Source organism: Drosophila willistoni (genome assembly GCF_018902025.1).
Source record: "Drosophila willistoni isolate 14030-0811.24 chromosome 2L unlocalized genomic scaffold, UCI_dwil_1.1 Seg168, whole genome shotgun sequence".
NCBI lineage: Eukaryota > Metazoa > Arthropoda > Insecta > Diptera > Drosophilidae > Drosophila > Drosophila willistoni.
The window spans coordinates 7,103,803-7,126,776 of NW_025814047.1; the positions used below are offsets into that span (position 1 = coordinate 7,103,803).

The 22,974-nt window shown below is 36.5% G+C and overlaps 2 protein-coding genes across 2 annotated transcripts; one reads left to right on the forward strand and one right to left on the reverse strand.

Annotated features, from left to right (window-relative positions):
* Positions 1 to 13,299: 13,299 nt before the first annotated feature.
* Positions 13,300 to 19,763, forward strand: LOC6652081 (retinal homeobox protein Rx2). The gene is made up of 5 exons (XM_023181140.2): positions 13,300 to 13,671; positions 15,650 to 15,932; positions 16,062 to 16,191; positions 18,778 to 18,865; positions 19,006 to 19,763. The coding sequence occupies exons 1-5, from the start codon at positions 13,524 to 13,526 to the stop codon at positions 19,545 to 19,547; spliced, it is 1,191 nt and encodes a 396-aa protein (XP_023036908.1). The 5' UTR covers positions 13,300 to 13,523; the 3' UTR covers positions 19,548 to 19,763.
* Positions 19,764 to 19,962: 199 nt separating this feature from the next.
* Positions 19,963 to 21,085, reverse strand: LOC124459872. The gene is made up of 2 exons (XM_047009643.1): positions 20,971 to 21,085; positions 19,963 to 20,906 (listed from the first exon to the last, which is right to left on the reverse strand). The coding sequence occupies exons 1-2, from the start codon at positions 21,049 to 21,051 to the stop codon at positions 19,986 to 19,988; spliced, it is 1,002 nt and encodes a 333-aa protein (XP_046865599.1). The 5' UTR covers positions 21,052 to 21,085; the 3' UTR covers positions 19,963 to 19,985.
* Positions 21,086 to 22,974: the final 1,889 nt, after the last annotated feature.

Consider the following 22,974-nt stretch of genomic DNA (forward strand, 5'->3'; position numbering starts at 1 on the left):
AACATACTTTAATCAACTTATTAGATCACTAGTTTCACGGTTTCACACATTTCATTACTACTTTAAGGTTGTTAAACTCGTGATTTTGTGGTCATGTTTAAGCTAATAGTTATATCGTGCCAAAAAAAAATGTATAAAAAGTTGTGGAACTGCTCTAATTAAGGTTTAGGATTAGTTTTTTGAAGATTTAATCAACCTCAATTTAAAGTTACAGCTTTCGAATCAAGCGGGTTACGTATCTCGTTTGGAGAGATTTTGAAACTTTTTGGGCCCTTTATGCCTTTAATTGTTGAAAGATTTTGAAAAGTAACGTATTTTTGAAATATGTTAGACTTAATTCTGATTCATATTTTAACAACAAATTTCATTGGTATTTTTAATTCTTTTTTTTTTTTCTTTAAATAACTTAAATACATAAAAATAACAAAATATTCCCCTTCAGGCTTCTCAGCGTGGGCTGGAATTCATTTTAGACATGATTTCTTGTGAAAGTATCTCAGAATTCTCGTAGAATCCGAAAAATTGACCAGTCCTAACATGTACATATGTACATTTCAGAATATAAGATGGTATTTCTAAAACAGCATGCCCCTATACCCATTAATGAGTATCATATTCAAATACAGAAATCCATTTGTTCCAATACTAAATGCGTACTCTCTTTAAAAATTATTGGCTAAAAATGCTTGCGCTTTTAATAAGTATTAACATTGACGTTGAGAATTTGTCGCTAAACTTAGAAACTATTAACTAAGGACATAGTAGTCGGATATGCGATTAGAAGTAATTTGTAGACGAATAAGTATTTAACGCCCTTATTCATACCTTGCACTATCGTTTAAACTTTAACTGAGACGTTTAAATAGGTATTAAAAAAAATCCAAAATAGATTTGATTGTCACTGTAAAGTGATTGAAAAAGACAGTCCGGTAAGTCTCCCGGAAAAGAACCAATAATGTGATGGCTGGTTGCTAATTATACATATGTACATATAAACTGATGTTAATGATATACGTACACTCATGATGAAAATAATAGGTACAAAGGAAGTTCAAGTGTACCTATTATTTTCATCTAGCACGAAATTCAGCAATTTCATGTTTTTTGTTGTAAGGATTAAATAAATTTATTTTTCTTTACCAATTCAATGTGTTTTTATAAACAAATGTTCAATAAAGAAAGGTGCATTTATATTTTGTTGATCAATGCAATAGAAAAAAAGTTGTGTTAATCTAAAGTTCAAAAAGTTAAATTTTAAGGGGTGTACCTATTATTTTTATCATTAGTGTATATGCCATTAAATTTTTTCGTACAGAAATTCAAATTGTGTTAATAGTCTTTGATTTCCTGTTTATTCAGAAGAACAATAATTATTTTTATAATCTGTTTATTCTTCCTTTAATATAAATAGCACTAATTATTTGTATTTAACTATACACTTAAAATATGAATTTTAAGCCAAAAGAACTAAAGAAGATGTAAAGGGCTGATATTAGGATCTTCTGTGGTTCAACTACTTCTTCCGAGTTTTGTGCAGAAAAGTGAAATCTTTATCGCTTCATTCTATTAGTTGAGGGAATCAAAATGTCGACGTGTCGAAACCGACCTAATCAGTTGTAAAGCTTTTATTTGCTCTTTTCCGGAGTATCTAAGACTTTCTTGTGACTTGTCACCTTTTCTTTTTCCAACAGGCAACACATTTTAGATATTTTGTGCTGTAGGTAAAATAATAAGTATGAATTCCATTTAAATGAAGAGAACAAGCACGAAATTGCAGTTATCATTGGAAAAGCCAAATGGAACATTTCCTGCCGCCGCTGCCATTGGATTTCGTCCTTGGGTTTTTTCCTCGTTTTTGCACTTGAATTCACTTGATTACTAAGTAATTTATTGGAAAAACAGGCAATGGCAACCAGAAGCCTCAGTCGACGACAACATGATGAAGAAGAAGCTAGATAAACAAGAGGCTTGTCTCAATGACAGAAATCTTTCCCCCATCTTTCACGTTCCGAAAGCTTCCGAAGCTTTATCTCGTCCTGGAGCTCCTTGGCTCTCTGTCTATCCGTTGTGCATACGAAATGCGCCAAATCCCAAAAATCAACAAACAAATGAAAAGAAAATTCAATAAAATGCGAGAGACGAATTCGATGATGATAAAAAAGAAGGAAAAGAAAAGAAAAGGACCAGCAAATACAAATACAAATCCAAATCAAAAAAAAGAAAGAAAGAAAGGAAAACAAACTTTTCGCAAAAACTAATTACAACCCAAAAAGCTAAACTGAAACTGCTACTTCCCAAATGTGGGCGTGTCAGGCGCCCCCGTGCCGTCATCCAATTGGGATATGTCTTTTCTTTCTTTCTCACGTTGCTTTTTTTCGCACATTAAGCGTAAGGCGCATTTAATTGCGTATGCCAGGCGGCAGGAGAAGGAGCAGGAGCAGGAGCAGGAGCAGAAGCAGGACTCCTTTGGCTAAACTCGAAACTCGAATAAAATTAATTATTTTGTCAGTTGATATGGCCACACACCAACACACACACACACACACACACACTCACCCCCAGCAGTTAACTGGCCCCTCCCATATTTCGTTTTTTCTTTTCCTTTCTTTGCCTTGCCTTTTCCGAGGATTCTTTTTGGCGTTTTTTGCCGCCTGTGACACCAACAAAGCCGCAGGCCACAAGGCCACCGCCATCATCGCCACCTGCCACGAGAAAATTGGCATGTTGTGTCAATATAGACAGCAGACAGCAAGGACGACTAAGGACGAGAACGAGGACGACTTAACTAAGCAGCAACCCGCAGTAAATCCAGTGCAAAAAAAAAACACCAGCCAGGACCTCTAAGCATCATCCTGCCTGTTCGTCCTGGTCCTTCTCTTCTCTTCTCTTTGCTGCGTGGCCTGCGGTCATGTTATTTTTTTCAATTTAAACGAACTACGAATCCTGGGCTTAGAAAGGGCCCATCAAAAAAGGCCAGGGTATTGGGATTTGGGTTTACTCGTAGCTTTGGCCATCTTGATTAAGAGAAGATTTACCCAATATGTGTTTGTACACAGTTTTTATGAGTTTGATTAGCCCTACAATTAATTCGAGAGATTCAAATCGAGGGAGAGTAAAGGACGACATTAGTCATAACAGTATGTTTGGGGATGGGAAATAAAATCTTCCCAAAAACCTTTGCCTTAATAGTCGCAAAAACAAATTTAGGTATAGTTTTTTATAAGGCATTTACATATTTGCAAATTCTGATGTCAAATGTCATCAACATTAAAAGGTTGTTAGTTGTGAATGGATATAGGAATTGCTACGCAAATTATGAAAACTCTGGAAAACTTGTGGAGTACTGAAACATTTTGAATAATACTTATTTTTAAAGGCACAAAATAATAAACCAAAAAAGGAATACTTTTTAAAGGTAAACCTGGAAACTGACTAATCAAATCCCAATGTGTTTTTCCGTTTTGAAAGTGAAATAGAGCAAAAAATTTAGCTTCCTTTAATGTAGTTTAGTATTTTCAGTAGGAGAATGAGTATTACGTAACGCAATTCGGAGGGAAGAGGATGGTCAAACAATGCTTTTCTTAACATTATCATTTGAAACTTATTTCAAATGTATAATTAAATTTTATAATTAATTAAAAACTTTCCATCTTAGTGTTACGAATCGCTTAGGCATGGTTTAAGAAAATTACGAGCAATTTCTATGCAACGGAATTATTTGCCATTTATTTGTTTTCCTCTTATAAACATCTAAAGACTCGAAGATTTCTGCAGCAAATTATAGAGAGAAATTTGTAGAGACATTTTTGAATTAAAATATAACTAAAATTTGTTCTTGCAGAAAAGCGTTGTATGTTCTTCTTGTAATTAAAACTTCAATCTCTCATTTGGAACTGACATTAAATCCGTACAAGTATTTCTGAAAAACAAATGGAGTTGTGACTTAATTGCCCATGTAAAACATGTGAACCAAAAACTTGAAATGAAATGTCCATGTTAAATTATACACTTTTTCACATTTTTTCCAACAGAAACCGAAGGATATCTGTAAAAGTTAATGCAAATTTACAACAGTTAATAAAATTTGAACGTACGAACCGTTTGTTTTTCCCTCACAAACCAATAATGAGGTCCACCCTGGGTTATGTCTAGCCTTCTGCTCGCCCGTTCCCCAATTCACTTTATCGGTGGGTGGGTTGCTACTCCGCCCCAACCCAAGACCAAAGTCGGACGACCAACCACAGTTTTCCAAACAATTACAGGCAAATTGCGTTGAAATGAAATTTTCAATGTTTCGATTTTTTTTTTGTTCTTTCGTTTTGTTACTTTCCGCTTTGCCAAAAAAATTTCATTACAATTCTGTCAGAGACAAAAAAAAAACATAAAAACCAAAGAAAAAACGAGGCAACAAATACGACGCACAAAAGTATGCAACGTCAAAAAAGCGGCAACAACTGCAGTTCAGACAAAGATTAAATGAATGCTAAACTGGCAAAAAGGAACAACAAAAACCAATAGAGTTTGCCAAAATACGACTTAGTGATACCCTGTAACTAGTTGGAGGCATAGCCAAATTTGTTTCTCATTAAGGGATCTTGGGTTACGATTGGTAGCTCTAAGACCCTTTAATAAGCCTTTGAAAACTATAGATCTTTGGTCCAATTCGTTTTATAATAAACTGAAATTTAAATACCTTTGTTATGCTAACGATTTATATTAATATTGTGGAATATGTATATACTGTACATATGTATGTTGGTAAGAATTTCGAATGACAATGCTTACACCCAATAAACATAACTTGTTATTTTTAATCTTCTGGCTTACACTTAAGTAACAGAAATAACCGCACCCCGCACCCCATCTATGTATGTGGGTAGCTCTGCTTAAATGTCCATCGACTGCATTCAATCTACATTAAAGTTCGCGATAGTTGGAAATCAAAGAACTCCAGAATAAGTTGTTAAATTTTTGCTTTTTAAAGTCGCTAATGATTTGACTTGTTCCTTCCACTTCTTAAAAATAGGTAATCTAAGAAAATTATAGGCGAGACATTATAAATTTCTTTCATTTTAATCTTGTTTCTTCGATCGTCGAAGTATTGGTGCTATAGCGAAGCCTATTAATAATGATCTTGACTGTTTTTAACAATAAGTTTCGATAGCTTTTCAGTATATGAACTCAATTCCCAATCCCAAACATTGGGGATGGGAAAGTCCAGTTAAGAGCTGGCTACATCAAGTATAGACTGATATGTAATAAACGCATCTCAGCTCAGTTGAGCTTCACGTGCCCTGTAGACTTTCCTTGGCTACTACTTATTAGCATGAGAGAAACAGTTTTCTTTCTGTCAATATGAAAACGTTTCTATTTCGTTTCTGGGAACACAAATGATTCACCTCATAAATATGCCTTGAAACAAAGTCACTTACCCTACACAAAGATGGAGTCGAACTGTACCCCTGATTCTTCTGCCCCCACTCCCCTAACAGTTGCCCGCACAAGCCATCTATACACACATCGTCTGCATATGTATGTGCTAATCTCTGGGCGTTGATTTTGGTTCTTTTTTTCCAGTTTTGTGTTCAGTTTTTGGTTTTTTGTTGCAGCTTTTAGGCGCAAACGTTTATTGCATTTAGTTTTCATTTTCTCGTTGCCCGAAAAAGTCAAACAAAGACCGTAACGAGAAATTGCACTTGCCAGTGTCAGAATATGGGAGAGGTTTGGGGCGGTGGGTGTCGGAGTGGGGTTCTCTAGTTATTTGCACATGCTGGGCAAAATTTAAGCGCCTTTAAACACAATTGTTATAAATAAACAAAACAAAACCGAATAAAAAATGTAACAAATTTCATTTTTGCAACGTTTTTGTTTGAGTTAAAATTGTATGCAAGTTTTTATATGTATGTAGATATATACATATATGTATTTTTTTGGGGGGCCTAGGCAAATAAGGAAATTTACAGCACTTATGCAAACTCACACACACATCCACACACACACACACACACGCCCCTCTTCACACAGACACAGACAGTGGCAATTGAATGCAATTTTGCCTGAGATATTAAAAAATTTTTTCCTCTGCTTCGTTTTTTCTCTATTTTTTTTTTTATTTTTGTTGGTGCCAATTGTGTGTTACATTTCCGTGGCTGAGGTTAAGAGGGTAGCAGAGAGCAGAGGAGGGGAGGAGGTGTGTGGCGGGGCAGGGTATGTCAGGTTTTGAGATATGCACTTTTTATTTTATTACGCGCCTACATTATGAGATACCGAAGCAACAATAACAAATGGAAACCGTTTTTAATGAAATTTTTGAACAAGTTTCCATCAGACCACAATTAAGACGAGAAGAGAGTGGGGGAGAGTGAGAGAGATGGAGGGGAATGGGTGCCAATATTCTTGCCTGCTGATGAGCCTTTCATTTCCGTATCATTCCGAATGATTTCTCAATTGTTTCATTTGCCAATCTAGAACAAAGGGCGAAAAAATCTCCACACACACACATATCCACACCCACACTCACACCTACAACGAATGCCGACGTATGTGAGATTTATCTTTTTGGTTTTTCTTTCAAGATTTCCTACTATAGTATTTTTCTTCTCTTTGGTTTTTTGGTTTTTGTCGTTGTCGTTTTCGGGGCACGCTTTTCACACAGTTTACAACAAAAGGTGTGTGATTACAATTGTTGTTTGGCTTGGCCCAGACACGCCCACACACTCACACACTCACACATATGGCCATAAGCAGAAGGAGTTCATACAACGATCAAGCGCCTTATTGTCCTGGACTCTTAGAGTCCTTTTTTGGGCCACTTGGCTGTTATTTGTTGTTTGTTTGGCTACAGTTTTGCATATATGTGAATCTTTCCTTTGTCCACCTTTCTTTTTCTCTTTTTTTTTTTGCTGCTGCTACTGTTGGTTCATTGTTTGCCATTTTTATGTAATTCAAGTGCACAGCAAAGATGTGTGTGTGTGTGTGTGTTATGTTTTCCAATGAATTCCACACACGCATCCTTGTTCCTGTTTCCCCTCTGATGAGCACAAAAGGTGACAGAAGCTGTGCCGCATAATTATCTAGAAAATTGTTTCGGCAAAAATACTTTCAAGTGGCTTCTTATCGAGGAGTAGGCCAAAGGATAATGCCTTAGCATATGCACATATCCATATATGTGGATATACCACGAAACGATATCAATCTGAGAAAGAAGTGTGCTATGTAGTCTTGATATCTCTATATCTAACCAACAATCCTGTATCCTTCTGGTATTTGTTCTCCTTTAGCAGCCTCCGGGCTTAATATAAACGTTTCAATATATTTTCTATTCTATATAGATAGAGATACAGAGCGATTGGCGATTGGAGAGAAAGAGAGAAGATATGTGAAGGGGGAGAGGAAGAAAAATTCCATGAAACGAAACTTCAGTTGGGTATATTTATATGCGGTTTCTCTAGACGGAAGGAAGGCTTTATTTAGTGTGTTCTCGCATTCACCCTCATGTCCTGGTCACTGTTGGCATATTAAATTATGAAACTAAATGTCAAACAAGTTACACTCAATGCCATACCACACATCGTCCTTATGAGGGGGACGCATGTTTGACTAAGCAAAGGATATTGAATAATTTTCCATGTGGGCAACCTCAACTTTAGCCAAGTTGCTTACTTGTTGTCACATATTACATTTTAGACCAAGTTAACTTTGGTACAATCCCACATACATGGATATACAGGGTGTCCTTTAAAAAGGATTTGGCTGCGTTTGGCTATTAATTGCGAAATTATCAAAAATCTTGTCAGCAACAGCAGGAAAGAGTATCGAAATCGAAAATAGATTGCCCCAAATGCCATAACAAAAGCCATATCCCCTCCCTCTCCCATTCCCTCTTTCCCACCGTCTCTCTGTCTATCATCTTCAATGTAGACTCAGATCCGCCATTCCGTAAAGGGAAGAACATCCGGCAGACAATGCCAGGCAGGAGCAGATACTGAGGGGGAGAGGAAAGGGCGTTCGACGAGAAGGCAGACTGCAAGTAGACGAAAACTTGTTAGTTGGATTACCTAAGAGAAGAGGGGAGGAGTGGATGAAAAGAGAGTCAACACATACACACACACGCACGCACAACACCCACACTCACACACTGCCATCCTCAGTGAAATTCGTTTTATTACTTTGATATATTAGATTTAATGGTTAAGAAAAATGTTGCCTCCAACTGCTTACCAGTAATCTTAGCCCACAGCTATAGCACCACACCCCAAGCCAATTCACCTAACCTACCCCCTCACCCCCAACACACACACACACATTTACACAATGGGTTTGTGTTGTCGTCGTTGCAGTTAACCTTATTAAAAGGTGAACACAGTCATGGCACCAGAGAGAATTGCCACAATGTGTTTACACGCAATGGCAAGGGATGAAGGGGTGGAGGGGGGAGGGTGAATTGGAGCTGGAGCTGGAGCTGGGATAACACGATAATGACCTCGTTGGATTGAGTTGCTCTCTATCTCTCTTTCTATCTCTTACTCGCTCTTACTCTCTCCCTCTGCAGTTGCATGGATGAGTGTGAAAGGTCGAAATTAACCAATAAGCTTTCACTTCAACTGCGCAAGGCAAACACCAAAGAGAGAAAAATACAGAGCGAAATAGAGCGAGAGATAGAGCATGCGAGAGACATTGTTACTGAGAGAACATCTATACATGTAGCCTCCTCTCTCTTCCCCCAGTGCCCCCAATGTGTCCATTGGATGGGCTAATTTAGAAATTACAATGAAGTGCAAGTCAGCCTTCAATGAGTTTGAATTTGAGTTTGATTCAATTTGTCATTTCACACTTGGCTTTTAAGTTGTCAATTTGGAGTGGTAACAAAGTAGACCAAAGCAAAAGAGGCAAGATGATGGGAGAGAACCCAAAAGGAGGGCGGAGGACACAACAATGAAGTGAAAGGCTCTCAAGCAAATTAATTGCAACTAGAGAAATTATTAGAACAAAAGGATACGGAACTGAAATTACGAAATTAAATATTTAACTAAAATTAGCAACTGCTTGAAGTGTTCTGAACTAAATTTATACACAAAATTAGCACAATAAATAATTAAGCTTTAGTTTAAACGATTTTTGGAGAGTGTTTTATGTTATTTTTACAGGACATTAAAAGCTATTTAACTTACTTTGATTACTTTCAAAATCTTATATTTTGTATCCTTTATAGTACGACAAACGGGGCTAATTGATTTTTAAATAGCCAAAACTTAATAAATATTAAAAAAATTAAAAAAAAAAATTTAAATGAAAAACAATAAATTTCATGCATGCGCTAATATGTATTCGTTAAAATTAAATTAGGTTATGTTGTTATGTTAAATTATTATATTTTTAAAAAACGAAGACTCATTAGGGAAAAAATTAATTATTAGAAAATGAAATGACAGGGTCAGTAAGATATAATAGTAAAGCTAATTACAAACTATTTTGTTTATAAAAAAAAACATCTGATTGCGAGAACGGAAAAGTAATATCCTTATATAGTTTAAGATCCCATCTTATGGAATCGAAACAAAGCAATCGATAATTTCACTAGTCACTTTCTAAACTAACTGTTACAATAGGACTAATACTTAGAACTAATTGCACTAATTAAGAACTAAAATAAAGTTTTAAATAACTTTAGAAGTATTTCTACAAAATAATTGTAGCAAATCTATCTAAGCTCCCTTGCATATTTATAAAGTCACTTGAAAAATAGCAATATTTCCAAAACTACTAACTGTAGTTCAATACGGTATATTAAGAAAATGAAGAGGAAAAAGAAACAAAAATAATACAAAAACAATTGGCTTAATCCAAACTAACGGTATTTTTAAATATACACTTAAGCTAAGTCTTAATGTTGCATATTTATAAAGTCACTGTTCTTATTTTTACTGTAGCTTAAAATTAACTGAAAAAAACAATTTTAATTAACAAATAACATCGCCTCGGGAGCCAATAACCTTTTCTATGCGCCCTTGCATACTTCCAATAAGGTTAGCTACCAAACCGGCATTAATTTTCGCCCACTCATCGAAAAGAGCATCCTTAAGATGACTTAAAGTTGAAAACTGGCGATTTTCGGCATATACTCTCTGTGTGAGTATCCCCCATAGATTCTCCATGGGATTTAGATCGGGAGAACAGGCAGGCCACTCTAAAACTTTGATTCCTTTGGAGGAAAACCATGCTTTAGTCTCCCGACTGACATGGACTCTCGCGTTGTCCTGCTGAAAAGTATGTCGTGCATAGCCATTTTCATCTAAAAATGGTACCAGACTACTTTCCAAAGTACGGATGTAATCAACGCTTTTCATTCGTGATGATACCACTTCTAATGAAAGGACACCACTTATGGAAAATGCTCCCCACACCATAATGCTTCCACCACCAAAATTTCCCTTGCCACATTGAAGTGGTTTCTTCCGAATATCATGCCAATAGCTTCGAAACCCATCCAAACCCACCCATCCCTTCTGGACCATCCAAATTCCATTTTTTTTCGTCAGAAAAAATCATCTAAAAAAAAACTGCTTAAAAACTGTCGAGTTTAAAATATCCTTGATTTGGGGTTACCTCATTCCATATTGTACTCAAATTGCCTAATGCAAAATTTAATTTGGCAGTCTTATGACGTGCCAATAGATTGGGGACTTGCTTCATTTTTTCATACCGGAGTATTCCGGAACGTTTAAGAGTCCGGGAAATCGTGGAAAGCGATACATTAAGGCCATTTGTCGAACGCAAACGTGATAGTGACATTGAGGAGTTACTGGCGTTTCGCACAATTTGCCTTTCCTCTCGCTTGTCGAGATGCCTTTTACGTCCAGTTCTCTTTATAGAGCCATACGAAGATGGATTTTTTAAAAAGTTTCGGACAACGGATTGACTACGACCACTGACACCACTATCGCTTAAGGCTATAATCTTGCCGTTTTCAATATCACTTAGAGATTGTCCACGAGGCATTTGCGCAAATTTATGGTTTTCTTAATTAATTCGTCCAAACTCCGCCAAATCTAATCTCAAACTGCATCAGAAAGCTCTAATTCTAAAGGTGACTTTATAAATATGCAACAGTAAAAACTCGCGACCATTCGATAAACAAAGTACCGTTAGTTTGGATTACGCCAATTGTTTTTGTATTATTTTTGTTTCTTTTTCCTCTTCATTTTCTTAATATACCGTATTGAACTACAGTTAGTAGTTTTGGAAATATTGCTATTTTTCAAGTGACTTTATAAATATGCAAGGGAGCTTATTATCTGAAAATTGTAATAGTAAGTCAAGCTAGTCATTAACGTTTAAAATACAATTTCTTAATAGTGCAATTGAAAACCATAATTTATAAAAAGTGTGTACCTAACTAATGAAATAAAATCTCAAGAGTTTAAACTGAATAACAACTTAGGATAATATGATTGTTTGAGAATACACTACACATAAGTGAATACAAAGTTTTCATAGGATGCCCAATATAAAAACAAAAGTAATAATTAAGATCAAGCAATTAAATTCCTTTAAATGGTCAGAAGTTTTGAAATCAACGATAAAAACACTAAATAGGTGATTAGGAAAATGAATAGATCCAGGCCACAAATTGATGAAGAGCATTTGTTTGGGCTGTGCTAAGTGCCTACGATCGATGACAGTGCATAAATTATGGTTGAGAGACAGGCATCCCACTTTTTGATCATAGATTAGACGGGGCAGAGATCTGGGCAGGTACAGGGAATAGGGAACAGAATTCCGCCTTGGCTAAGTCTCCTCCCCGCCGAGGAGCTCTAAATTAAACGAACATGCAATCGGATTGAATGAATGAAATCTGCATAAGGAACGCATCCTATGAAAATATGATTAGGCGCTAATGCGTTGTGCTGCGATCTTAATCCAGTGGCTCAGTGGTTGGTCCACTATTATTATATTTTGTTGTTTTTCGGTTTGCTTTTGGTGTGGATTGGTGTATTGTGGTGTGTGGCGTCACACATCTGGCATATTAATGAGTTTGGTCAACGCATATTTGTCGAGTGCGATTGCGGAGTGTACTTGTTCGGAGTTCTCGGGAAATTACGTGTATTCTTCTCGTTGGCTTTGTTTGGGTTCAGATCAGATCAGATCACAAAGGAATTGTGTAAGATTTTCATGCAAAATTATACAAAAAGAGACAAAAGCACGGCGTTATAGAGTCCGACGAGACTCGACGACTTACAACAAAACAGAATACGCCATTTATCCGAGACTATGACATTTTAGCTGCCCTTTGTATTTTAGCAAGAGTGCTAAGTTATGCAACCATTAGGACCATTAGGAAGAGAAGTTCTTGAAATGAAGTAGGTATACATATATAGAATTTTAGAGATGTAGAGAAAACTGTTCCAACCTAGCCTACAGGTGGTAAGGGCCAACTGTACTCAATTCTCAATCCATGGAGATCAGTTTAATCAATGAATTTAGGCTAGGTAGAAATCCAGACTTACTCCTTTGCTCGAACCTTTCCTAAGTAAAGGGATTCATTGAGCATTTTGCGAGGATTGAATCAATGAATCTTACTCAGATCATACTCTTCTGCCTTTAAAGGTGGGAAAACGGAAATGGAAATGGCTGCCTAGAGGACAGGTAGGAACTAACCTGTTTTGTGATTTGCTGAGACCATCTATTAGGGCAGAAGAGCAAAAGAGAATGGGGAGGAACAGAGTGAGAGAGAGAGAGAGAGAGAGCTAGATAGATAGAGAGCGAGATAAAAAGAGAGAGATACGATAAAAATCTAGAGAAAGAGAGAAGAAAATAAATTGAAGTTTTTGTACACAAAATTTAATTGTCTAATGTTAAACAAAAACTAATTTTACGAATAAAAACAACATTGAACAGAAAACAACAAATCAGGCAGAGAGGAAGAGAGTAGTATCAGCACAGAGGGTGAGTGAGAGAGAGAAACAGAGGAAGAGAGAGAGTCATAGGAACACCCTTATGCTACCTGCTCTCACACACACACACGCACACTCGCAGATAGGCAAACCAACCCCTCTCGAGCAAGCGAGATAGCAGACATTCGACTAAAGGATATCCAAGGGCGAAAACTGGTGAGTGAGTTTCTGTCGGCCTCGCCCATTTCATTGACGACACTTGCCACACATATAACAACCAGGCTCAATACCAAAACTGGCTCAGTCGGTGGTTGTTGATCGAAACGAGCGTCACGTCCTCGTATTCTCGTTCTCGATATCGTTTCTTACCATAATAACCGTCATTATTCTTCGTTCTTCATCCTAATCGTCGTTGTCATCGTCGCCGTGCAGTCAGTCGACCAAGTGCTTTGTGCAAATTAAGTCAATATTTAAACAAATTATTTAAAAAAAAAAGAAACAATTTCCCTTCAGTTAATTGTGCATTAATTTTGCAAAACCAAACAAGGGATATCAATATCGTGTGACTCTTGTGTGTGTGTGTGTGTGTGCCTAGTTAGCCAGCTCATTTGATCGAAGCCTGGTCAAGCTATGATGACCACAACAACAACTCAGCATCATCACAATCAACATCCAATCATGCCACCAGCCATGCGTCCAGTCCAAGAGAGTCCTGTCTCCAGGCCCAGAGCCGTTTATAGCATCGATCAGATCTTGGGAAATCAAACGAAACGAAGTGGTAAGTGCAACATTGTCAGATCAATATATAGAATTAATAATAAAATATTATACACACATATTATCGAAATCGTAATCGTAATCGAAATTAAATTTGGATTTTTTCTTTAATCAAAACCAATTTTTACCGCCGGCGATCATGTTTTATTTGAATATAAAATAATTAATATAAGTATATATATTATTGTCATTATATTGTTGGAAATTTTTAATATTTATATCAGAACTTATGAGAATGATTTCAAAAATTGAAAGAGCTCCATAGGTAAAAAGTTTACTTTTTAGTTTCAACAAATTTCAGAAAGATATAGAAGAAAGCAAATTTAAGTGCTAAATGCTCTAACCAGAATTATTATTCCCAGACCTCAAACTATTTTAATATTATATTCGTTAAAAAAAATTATTTGGCTTAGCTTTTCAAACGATGAATTTTAAACTGGAAAAGTGTTTTCTGACTTAGTTCGATCTGATATTCTAATATAGTAGATAGAAATAAGACAAATCTCAGTAGGAACTTCAATCTACATATCAAATACAGTAAATTTTCATTGATTTTTATCCTTCTAAAAAGAAAATGCTTATGAATTTTATCAAGTTGTTGGATTTTTTAAAAAACGATGTGCAGAAACATTTAAAAATCTAAATTTGTTGGCTAAAAAAAGGTCGTTCCTTTTGGGTATTGCGTCTAGGATTCTTTTAATTTACAAAACTAATATTTTCTTCAAAAAAAACCGAAGCAAAGTTGAAAAGTAAATTAAATTTTAATATTAATGAGTTTTCTAAAAATGTTTTGGCTGTCCATTAGATGGAAGCACTTTTCAAACATGTGTACAAACATGACAAGTTCTTTATCGTTTACATATTACGACCACAAAAACCACTTCAAAGGTCCTGGGCGAAACAAGTAACGAATATTTGGCCCTCTCCAAATACCTTATGCGGGTATATGCAAATTTCTGGTCCAAATAGTTAGTTAGCCGTGACAAGCCGAACGGAACATCATCACAATGGGCGGTAGTAGTGATATATATACTCTTGTTAGGGGCGTGGTTTATAGCTTGGCATGATGCCGCACCCAAAGAGGTCGTTGTGGGTCTGTTGCTTGTTAGTCAGAAATAAAAAGTATATCAAAACATATATCACACAACTCAATACAGAAGGGACACTCGGTTGTAATGAGAAGGAGAAGCATTTGCGTCATTAGACCCATAATTAGATTGCAGATGGAACCTCTAAAATGGGCACCCATCTCATCCTCAACCTCAACCTCAACCTGAAGCGAAAGGTTACAATTTGGTGACAACGTGCAAAGCACTGCAGGACATTTCCTGACATCGCGGGTAATTTGATGCTAGGGAAAATTACCTTTTTCGCCGCACCACTACTCACTACTCACAATAACAACAAAAACGGGCAGAATTGTTACGAAATACGATAAGGATAACAAAAGCTGAGCATGGCAAAAATGGAAAATGTCCTGCTGAGCGAACGAACGTACGCGTATCCTTGCTAGCATTGTGAATATTATTAATTTGAGGTTCATTAAATTTTGATTACATGCTTCCCAACACGAGAGAGAGAGAGCAACAGAGTGGGAGAGAGTGAGAAAAAGGGATAACCAATTCTTCAACTAACCGTTAAGGATAAAAACTTAAATAGGATTTCTGTGTGCATATATAATTATTTGTGTATTGATTGCCAAATCAATTTGCGAGGCACTCGAAATGTGAAACGTTTCAAGCTTTAAGTATTTTTTGTCGGTTTTTTCCTTTACCTCTTTCATCGGGAATCGGGGGTTAAATTCAGGATATTACTACTTGAGTTACAATTGAATGATTTTTCAATTTATCGCAGCTGGCAAAAGTTGAATTCCTTTTTTATTTTGTGTGTGTGTGTGGTTTTTTTTTTTAACTTTTTGGCTTTTTGAACTTTAAACTTATAACTCTTGAACTTTTTTGTTCTTCGCTCTTCTCTTGCAGTAGACACGCCAAGTGAAGTTATTATTACACATTCCCATCATGCCCATCATCAGATACATCATTTGCACCAGCAGCAACAGCAACAGCAGCAGGCACATCAGCAACATCAACAGCAGCAGCAACATCTATTGCACCAGCAACAACAATTGCAGGCAAAGCGAGAGGACTCACCAACGAATACTGAGGAAGGCGGCCTGGATGTTGATAATGATGATGACTTATCCTCCAGTCTCAACAATGGTCATGATCTCAATGATATGGAGAGACCGCGCAAAGTTCGTAGGTGAGTTGAAATCCGCTTAACATTAGACAATAAGATGAAATCGTATTTACCCTATTGTTGGGCTATTAAAAAACATCAGCTAATAAGCCGTCTTCCATTCCCATTCCCATTTCCATTCCCATTTGATAGATCTCGCACAACATTTACAACATTTCAATTGCATCAATTGGAGCGAGCCTTCGAGAAGACACAATATCCTGATGTTTTCACAAGGGAGGATCTGGCCATGCGTTTGGATTTGAGTGAAGCACGCGTTCAGGTAACTACCAGCCCAAAAATATAAACTAGAAACAAGAAACTAGAAGCAAACACAAGGGGAAAGGGATAGAATATGGAAATGTTTATTGTATTGCAGTTGTTTAATTAGCTCCAAAATTCTCGCTGCAACAATCAGTTGAACCCAATCTCAATTTGCACAAAATAGCCTTTAAAACACTTAAGACCCACTTTGTATATAAACAAGCTTAGAGATCTAGTTAGCGGAGGGTTGGTAGTCCCTTTTTTTGTTGTCCTGCCATTTAAGGGTGGCACAAGGACATTAGATATTGTGATTTTCCAAATGATTAAATTGGTCTCGTCGGCTCACATGGTGTTGGTATTTTTATTAACTCAACTTTTGGGTAAACAATTAAAGTGGCTTTGGGTGCACAGGACACGCGGCACACACACACACACACACACACACACGTCTGCACATGTAATTAGGGTGTCCTTGCGCAATTTGATTTCAGTTTCAAAATGCTTTCAAACACTTCACTTTTGATTGAGCAGCGATTTCGCTTGTTGACAGGGAACAAAATACAAAAGAAAAAAAAATATACCGAAAAATGTAAAACAACTTGACCTAAGCGCACTTCGTTCATCGCTTCTCATAGTAGGGGATTACAGACACACACACACACACACACATCAACAGGACCAACAAGGACTGAGTTTGGAAAAGGGTGTGGGTCTGGGACTAGGATTCTGCATACAAATTGTCCGTTTCACGGTTCTTCATGTATCTGTTGGCAGATTAAGCGTAATTGGTCATTGATTCGCATATATGTATCTCGTCTCGCATGTAACAGATTTGCAGTTACTTTTTTGTTGCCCGTCATGAGTAGATAGAAAAAGTATCTGTATCTTTATCCCCGCCTGTTGTTTATTTTTTTTTTGTTGCTTCTTTTTTTGGCGGGGTTGATGAGTGGGCAATTATTTTGGGATTTGTTTGATGCAAAATCCAAAAAAAAAAAAAAAGGAAAAGGAGTAAGCATTGGAATTAACTTGGGGTTAGTCATGTTTATTTGGCGGGCATAAAGTGCAAAGGTTTTCAAAAATTCAATATTACAAGAATTATATTTATAAGTCCATGGACAAATAACAATTATTCTACCACAAATCTCTATGAGTAAATCAGACAAAATTATAAGTTGATATATTGAACTCTTTATATTGTTAGATGATTAAAGTTTTATTTCTTCTTTAATTTATGTATCGACTTAGCTTGGCAATCCATTCGGATTCTAGCAGATTGAATAATCTAGGTACTTATTGGCTTTATGCTAATTCTTAACTCTTTAGTTAGTTTCCTAACTTTAGGTTTTAGTTAAAGCTACGACTTATCAATCAGAACAAGCCTCATGGAACTACTAGATCAAATTACAATTTTAAAAAATTAATTTTATAAAACATAAACCTAAAGGGTTGATTTAAGGAAATTGCATGAAATATTCATTTTCTTTTAGAAGTTTGTTGGTTTAATTTCATTTATTGTTAGATTAAACTACAAGTTGCCCCATAGTTAAGACTAAGACAGACTTTTAGTTACAATTGCTAGAAAATTGATTGAATCGCGAATATTTCCTAATCATATTTGGTTTCCTAAGATATTAAATCATTTTTCTTTAATGGGTAATTGAAGATAAAAGTATCTTGCATTAAATTTTATGTATTACTTATACTTGCCATCTGTAATTCACTTGAAGTTCTTACACTGTGGTTTCATTTTGGTAAAGTTAAAAACCATCAATTAGAGAGAAAACCATTGTCCTTGTTCTTACAAGCATATTTGGAAACATTTTTGCATTGCATTTTGATCGCACATGTGTGATAAATGCTGAACGGATATCCGTAATTCAACTTTTACTGCCTCGATGATTATGTAAAAAGTTGTCCACAATAATAATTGGCCTGCCTACTAACAATTAAAAATCATACACACGCACACACACACAGGGATAATGGATAAGGGATACGGGGGATGGCAGCAAAAGGGGCGTGGGTGGTGGAGGGTGCTAAACAGACACAGGACAATAATTGGCAGCAATTATAGCAAGGAAATCGTTGCTAATTTACTACTCGCTCGGCTAAACACATTGTTGTAAACTGCCTCATCATGAGGATGATGGGGATGAGGATTGAAATGAAAGCTTCAATGTGGATACTAGTGGGACTATGCAAAATACAGGGTGATTATAATTGCACAACTCTTTAAGCTGCCAGCTGTCAAGTGATTTCAATTTACAAACAATTAATTTTCTTAATATACCAAGACTTGGTCTGACTTTTGCCCACTGTTCGCCCACCCATTCATTGGCCTCCTCTTTCCTTAGCCAGTTGGCAAAGTGTCAATGGAAAATGCATAAGACTCAAATGTGGGGGGAAAAGGAGAACAGGGTGGTGGCTAACTTCCGATTGGATGCCATTGTATTCGGACTTATCTGTCGAGTTGAGGGGTGACAAATGGCAAGGACCCTTCGAGTGTGAGGAACTTTTGATAGATTTTTGATCAAAGACATTGAACATACGCAAAATTTGCATACTCAGTCTGAAACTTTTGTGTGAATTTTCTCACCTTTTGCAGGTCTGGTTCCAGAATCGTCGAGCGAAATGGCGAAAACGTGAGAAGTTTATGAATCAGGATAAGGCCGGTTACCTGCTGCCCGACCAAGGTAAGTCCGAATTATACACATATTGCAACATAATTAGAAATTATGTGATGGCCACGCCACGTGTATATGGGATTTGGAATCCTGATAACGCCCCCCCTAATTAACCTTTTTGCTTCCCCTCGTCTCTCTTCATCTTTTAGGCCTGCCCGAGTTTCCGTTGGGCATTCCCCTGCCGCCCCATGCGATTCCAGGACATCCGGCTGCTGGTCTGCCCACCGAATTCTGGCCACCACACTTTGCCTTGCATCAGCATTTCAATCCTGCTGGCCTGTTGCCCCAACAACTGATGGCGCCCCACTACAAGTTGCCCAACTTTCATACTCTCCTCTCCCAGTACATGGGTCTGAGTAATCTCAATGGCATCTTTGGTGCCGGAGCTGCGGCAGCAGCAGCTCAAGCAGCAGCCGCAGCAGGCGGCTACCCGCAGAATCTCTCCCTGCACTCCAGTTCGTCGACAGCTCAGGTCAGTCCGCCGTGCAGTAACAGCAGTCCCAGGGAGAGTCCCAACACGCTTGTGCCTCATCCGCATCCATCGACGCCCACATCATCGAGTGCTGCAGGCATCACTCTGATCTCCACCACAGCCCAATCCCCCTGCAGTCCCCTGATGGGCAGTGCAGCTGGCGGCAGCAGCAGCAATGCCTCCACTCCCGTCTCCGTGGTGACCAAGAGTGATGATTGAAAATCTGGGAATATCGATTGAGAATCAAATTTGTGATGATAGGGTAGGGATCCCAGGATCGATCTTTATCTGTATCTGTATAATATGTGTGTATAAACTTAATATATGATATAATTTACCTTAGCTTTAGCTTATGGCCAAAACAAAATTAGTCTTATGCGAATATGATTTAGTCTAAAGTCTAAATGAAATATGTTTAGCAAGTGTCAAAAATAAATTAAGTAAAATTATATTGAAATAAATGAATGAACAATGATAATATATAATGATTCTTTTGAATGATTGACCTCGAGCCGGCTAAATTGCAAGGTTTGATTTATATTTGATGATTTTAATTGGGAGGGAAATATAGTAACGTAGATTATTGTAAAGTAACGATTATTGCTTTATTAATTAACTTTTTAATTTTGCATAATTTTTGTTATTTTATTTTTACATTTATTTTAGTTTTTCTCTTATCATCAGTTGATAATTTGTGCATTGTTTGACGAAGCTCGCGATAAATTCCGCGATTGATTGTCCTTTGAAATCGCCATAAATTTTTACTGAGCTTTTATAAAGATGCATCGATTCTATGAAATACTTTTCATCTTCATCATCATCATCATCATTATCATCATCACAACTATGACTATTAACTGCATCATCAGACTTTTTTTTACCAAGAGTGAGGTTATCATAGTGAGCATAAAATGTGCTTTTATCCGTGCGAACGCAATGAATATACAATTCATGTGGCCGATTTACGACGAGTTCGTAAATCAGATGTAGAGGAACAATAATATTTTCCTCCCATAATCCATTATTTAATTTATTTAAGTTTAGTATGATTAACCAACCAGGACCAGCTAAACTGTTTTCAATCTTAAACATTTTCGAGCAATAATTAGCGAAAAAAATTTCAACTTCGTCGGGGTGGCTTTCTTTGTCGTGATCTTCAACGGCTTCATTTTCAGCACTTATTTTGTCCTCCAATTCCTTAATTTTCGCCTCGTAACTCTTTATTTGAAGCTCAAATTGCTGTTTTTGAGTCTCAAAGCTCTTTATCAAAGAAAAGGACTCATCTAACAAAGTATTCGCATTTTTGAGTTCATCTTTATACTTTGATATTATTTGCGCCATGATTTCTTCATTTTTAGTCTTTGTTTGTTCTAGATCTGAGAAGATGCTGGGTTTACTTCCACCCGAAAAATTGATATCGAATTTGCTACTCAAAGTCGTAATAAGACCATCAATTTGGCGATCTTTCAATTCAATTTGGCGATCTTTCAGTTCATTTGAATTAGCAGCTTCCTTCAACACGGATTTTACCTTCTGCTTACAGTTTCCTTCGCAATGTATGTCCAATAATTCGATTATCTAATATTTAATGATATAATTAGTGTTGTGTCGATATTAACACTTGCTGAATATGTGTATTTACCGAGTTGATTTCAGACTCTTCCGAAAGCCAACTCAATTTGGACAACATCAGATTTAAAATGGTTTTATCCGTCGTATCCATTGGAAGATAAAAAATATTGGGTGTGAGAAACGGGTATTCGTATGGCCGACCAACTTCAGACTGTTTCACTTACTGGTTAAGTCATTTTAGTATCTGGTATCTGGCCTCACATACACGTAATCTCTTCAAGATAATCAAATGAATTGTTGACTGACTGTTGGTGAATCATTAAGTCGCTAAAAGGTAAAGAATAATTATTCCATGCACCCATAGGTTGAAATAGTATATCTGAACTAAAAGATTAGATTTCGAAGTTGCATAGTCACCCTTTATTTGCTATAGACCATTGAAAAAAAATGCTTGCACACAAATACATAGATATGAACATATTAATTTAAAATGCATAGTTGTTTCATTTGGTGCATGGTATAAGGAAGCCGGTCATCTCGCTGCATTCCTAATTGCTATAACGAATTAATATAACTTCAGTATTGCCGGGGAAGTCCGTTTTTACATTTTCATTTTTTATGACACAGATAATGAAAAGAATAAACCAGATAAAAGAATATAAATCTGATAGGCGTATGCACTCTACGCATTAAGATTGTGCTGGATCTCAATCAATTGCAATTTTAAACATGACTGATTAGATTGTGCAGATTTCCATTTCATAATTCTAAAGTTTTTATATGACTTGTTATTCCGGTTGGAAAAACTAAATAAATATTAAAGAGAAAACTTCGGCTACAACTATGTAAAAAATTTGTATTTTCATATTATTGGTTTTAAAGGCAATTTAAATCGAGATTGATTAACAGGAATGATAAAATATTAGCATTGCTTAACGCAGTAGAAGAATTAGAATACCTATTAAATTAACAAGATCGCATGACATCGACATTTGAAGAGCCAATATGACGGATGTCAAGTTGATTTGGTTTCTATAAATATTGAAGTGAAATTTTTATTTGTTAGATTTATATTTTTTATGGTTTTACATTTATTTTTCCTTTTCCCTTATCATTAGTCGTAAAAATAAAGAAACTTCGACAAAGTAAATAAATTGTTTGTCCTTTGAAACTTCCATAAATTTTGATGGAACTTTTAATATCATCGATTTCATGCGAAAATGATGACAAAATCATCTTTATAAAGGGTGAGCATATGATTTGCTATTGTCCTGATTATAAAATTACGAACGTAGTTACTCTTGAAATTCAAAGGCCTGGTAGCTATTGAATAACACATTGATTTAAAATAAGGAAGGATATATGTATTCCATTTACAGCTTTAATCTACTAATAATTGAATCTTAACGATATTTCCATGAGTTGATGAACTTCACTTCAATTCTCCTTCATAAAGCAAACATCCTGTGCATCGCCACCGATTAATCGCTTCGTTTACAATGTTTTGTTCGACCTTTTCCACCTCGAAATGACTCCTTATGTCGAAAGTGATCTTTGCAGAGCTGCCTATGTTTGGACAAATGTATGTACCTACCCTCTGACCTAGCGATTTCTTCCTATTGCAAGACTAACAAAGGAGTTCCAATCGAATAATAATCTCGATATTATGTCAAATTCCAAAGCAGAAGCAAAGAAAGGAAATGTTGCACAACATGTGAAAGAACTGAACTCGAGAAGAAGAAGTCGTCGGCAAAGGCAAAAGGTAAAAAGGAAAGGGAACAACAATAATAATAAGAAGAAGAAATCACATTGTGCCACAGTAGACAGAAGTGAAAGAGACAGGGAGGGGTGAAGAGTAAGAGAGGAAATATCGCCATTACCAACATCATCGAGTGCAACTCTCTCAAGGATGTGAGCCAAAGGATTTGCTCGAACATACAACAAAAATTGGAAAAATTGAAGTGGTGGTGGCTCTACGGCACGCCGTGGAGGGAGAGAGAGTCTCACTCGCAATTTCCTCGTGGTCCTTTTGTAGTGCCTTGGCCGCATGCGGAGCTAAATGCTATATTGATAT

Coding starts and splice junctions, on each gene's coding strand:
- LOC6652081 (XM_023181140.2), top strand. CDS start 13,524: ATGATGACCACAACAACAACTCAGCATCATCACAATCAACATCCAATC. Junction 13,672..15,649: donor AAATCAAACGAAACGAAGTG/GTAAGTGCAACA, acceptor CTTCTCTTGCAG/TAGACACGCCAAGTGAAGTT. Junction 16,192..18,777: donor TGAGTGAAGCACGCGTTCAG/GTAACTACCAGC, acceptor CACCTTTTGCAG/GTCTGGTTCCAGAATCGTCG.
- LOC124459872 (XM_047009643.1), bottom strand. CDS start 21,051: ATGGATACGACGGATAAAACCATTTTAAATCTGATGTTGTCCAAATTG. Junction 20,907..20,970: donor AAGAGTCTGAAATCAACTCG/GTAAATACACAT, acceptor ATTAAATATTAG/ATAATCGAATTATTGGACAT.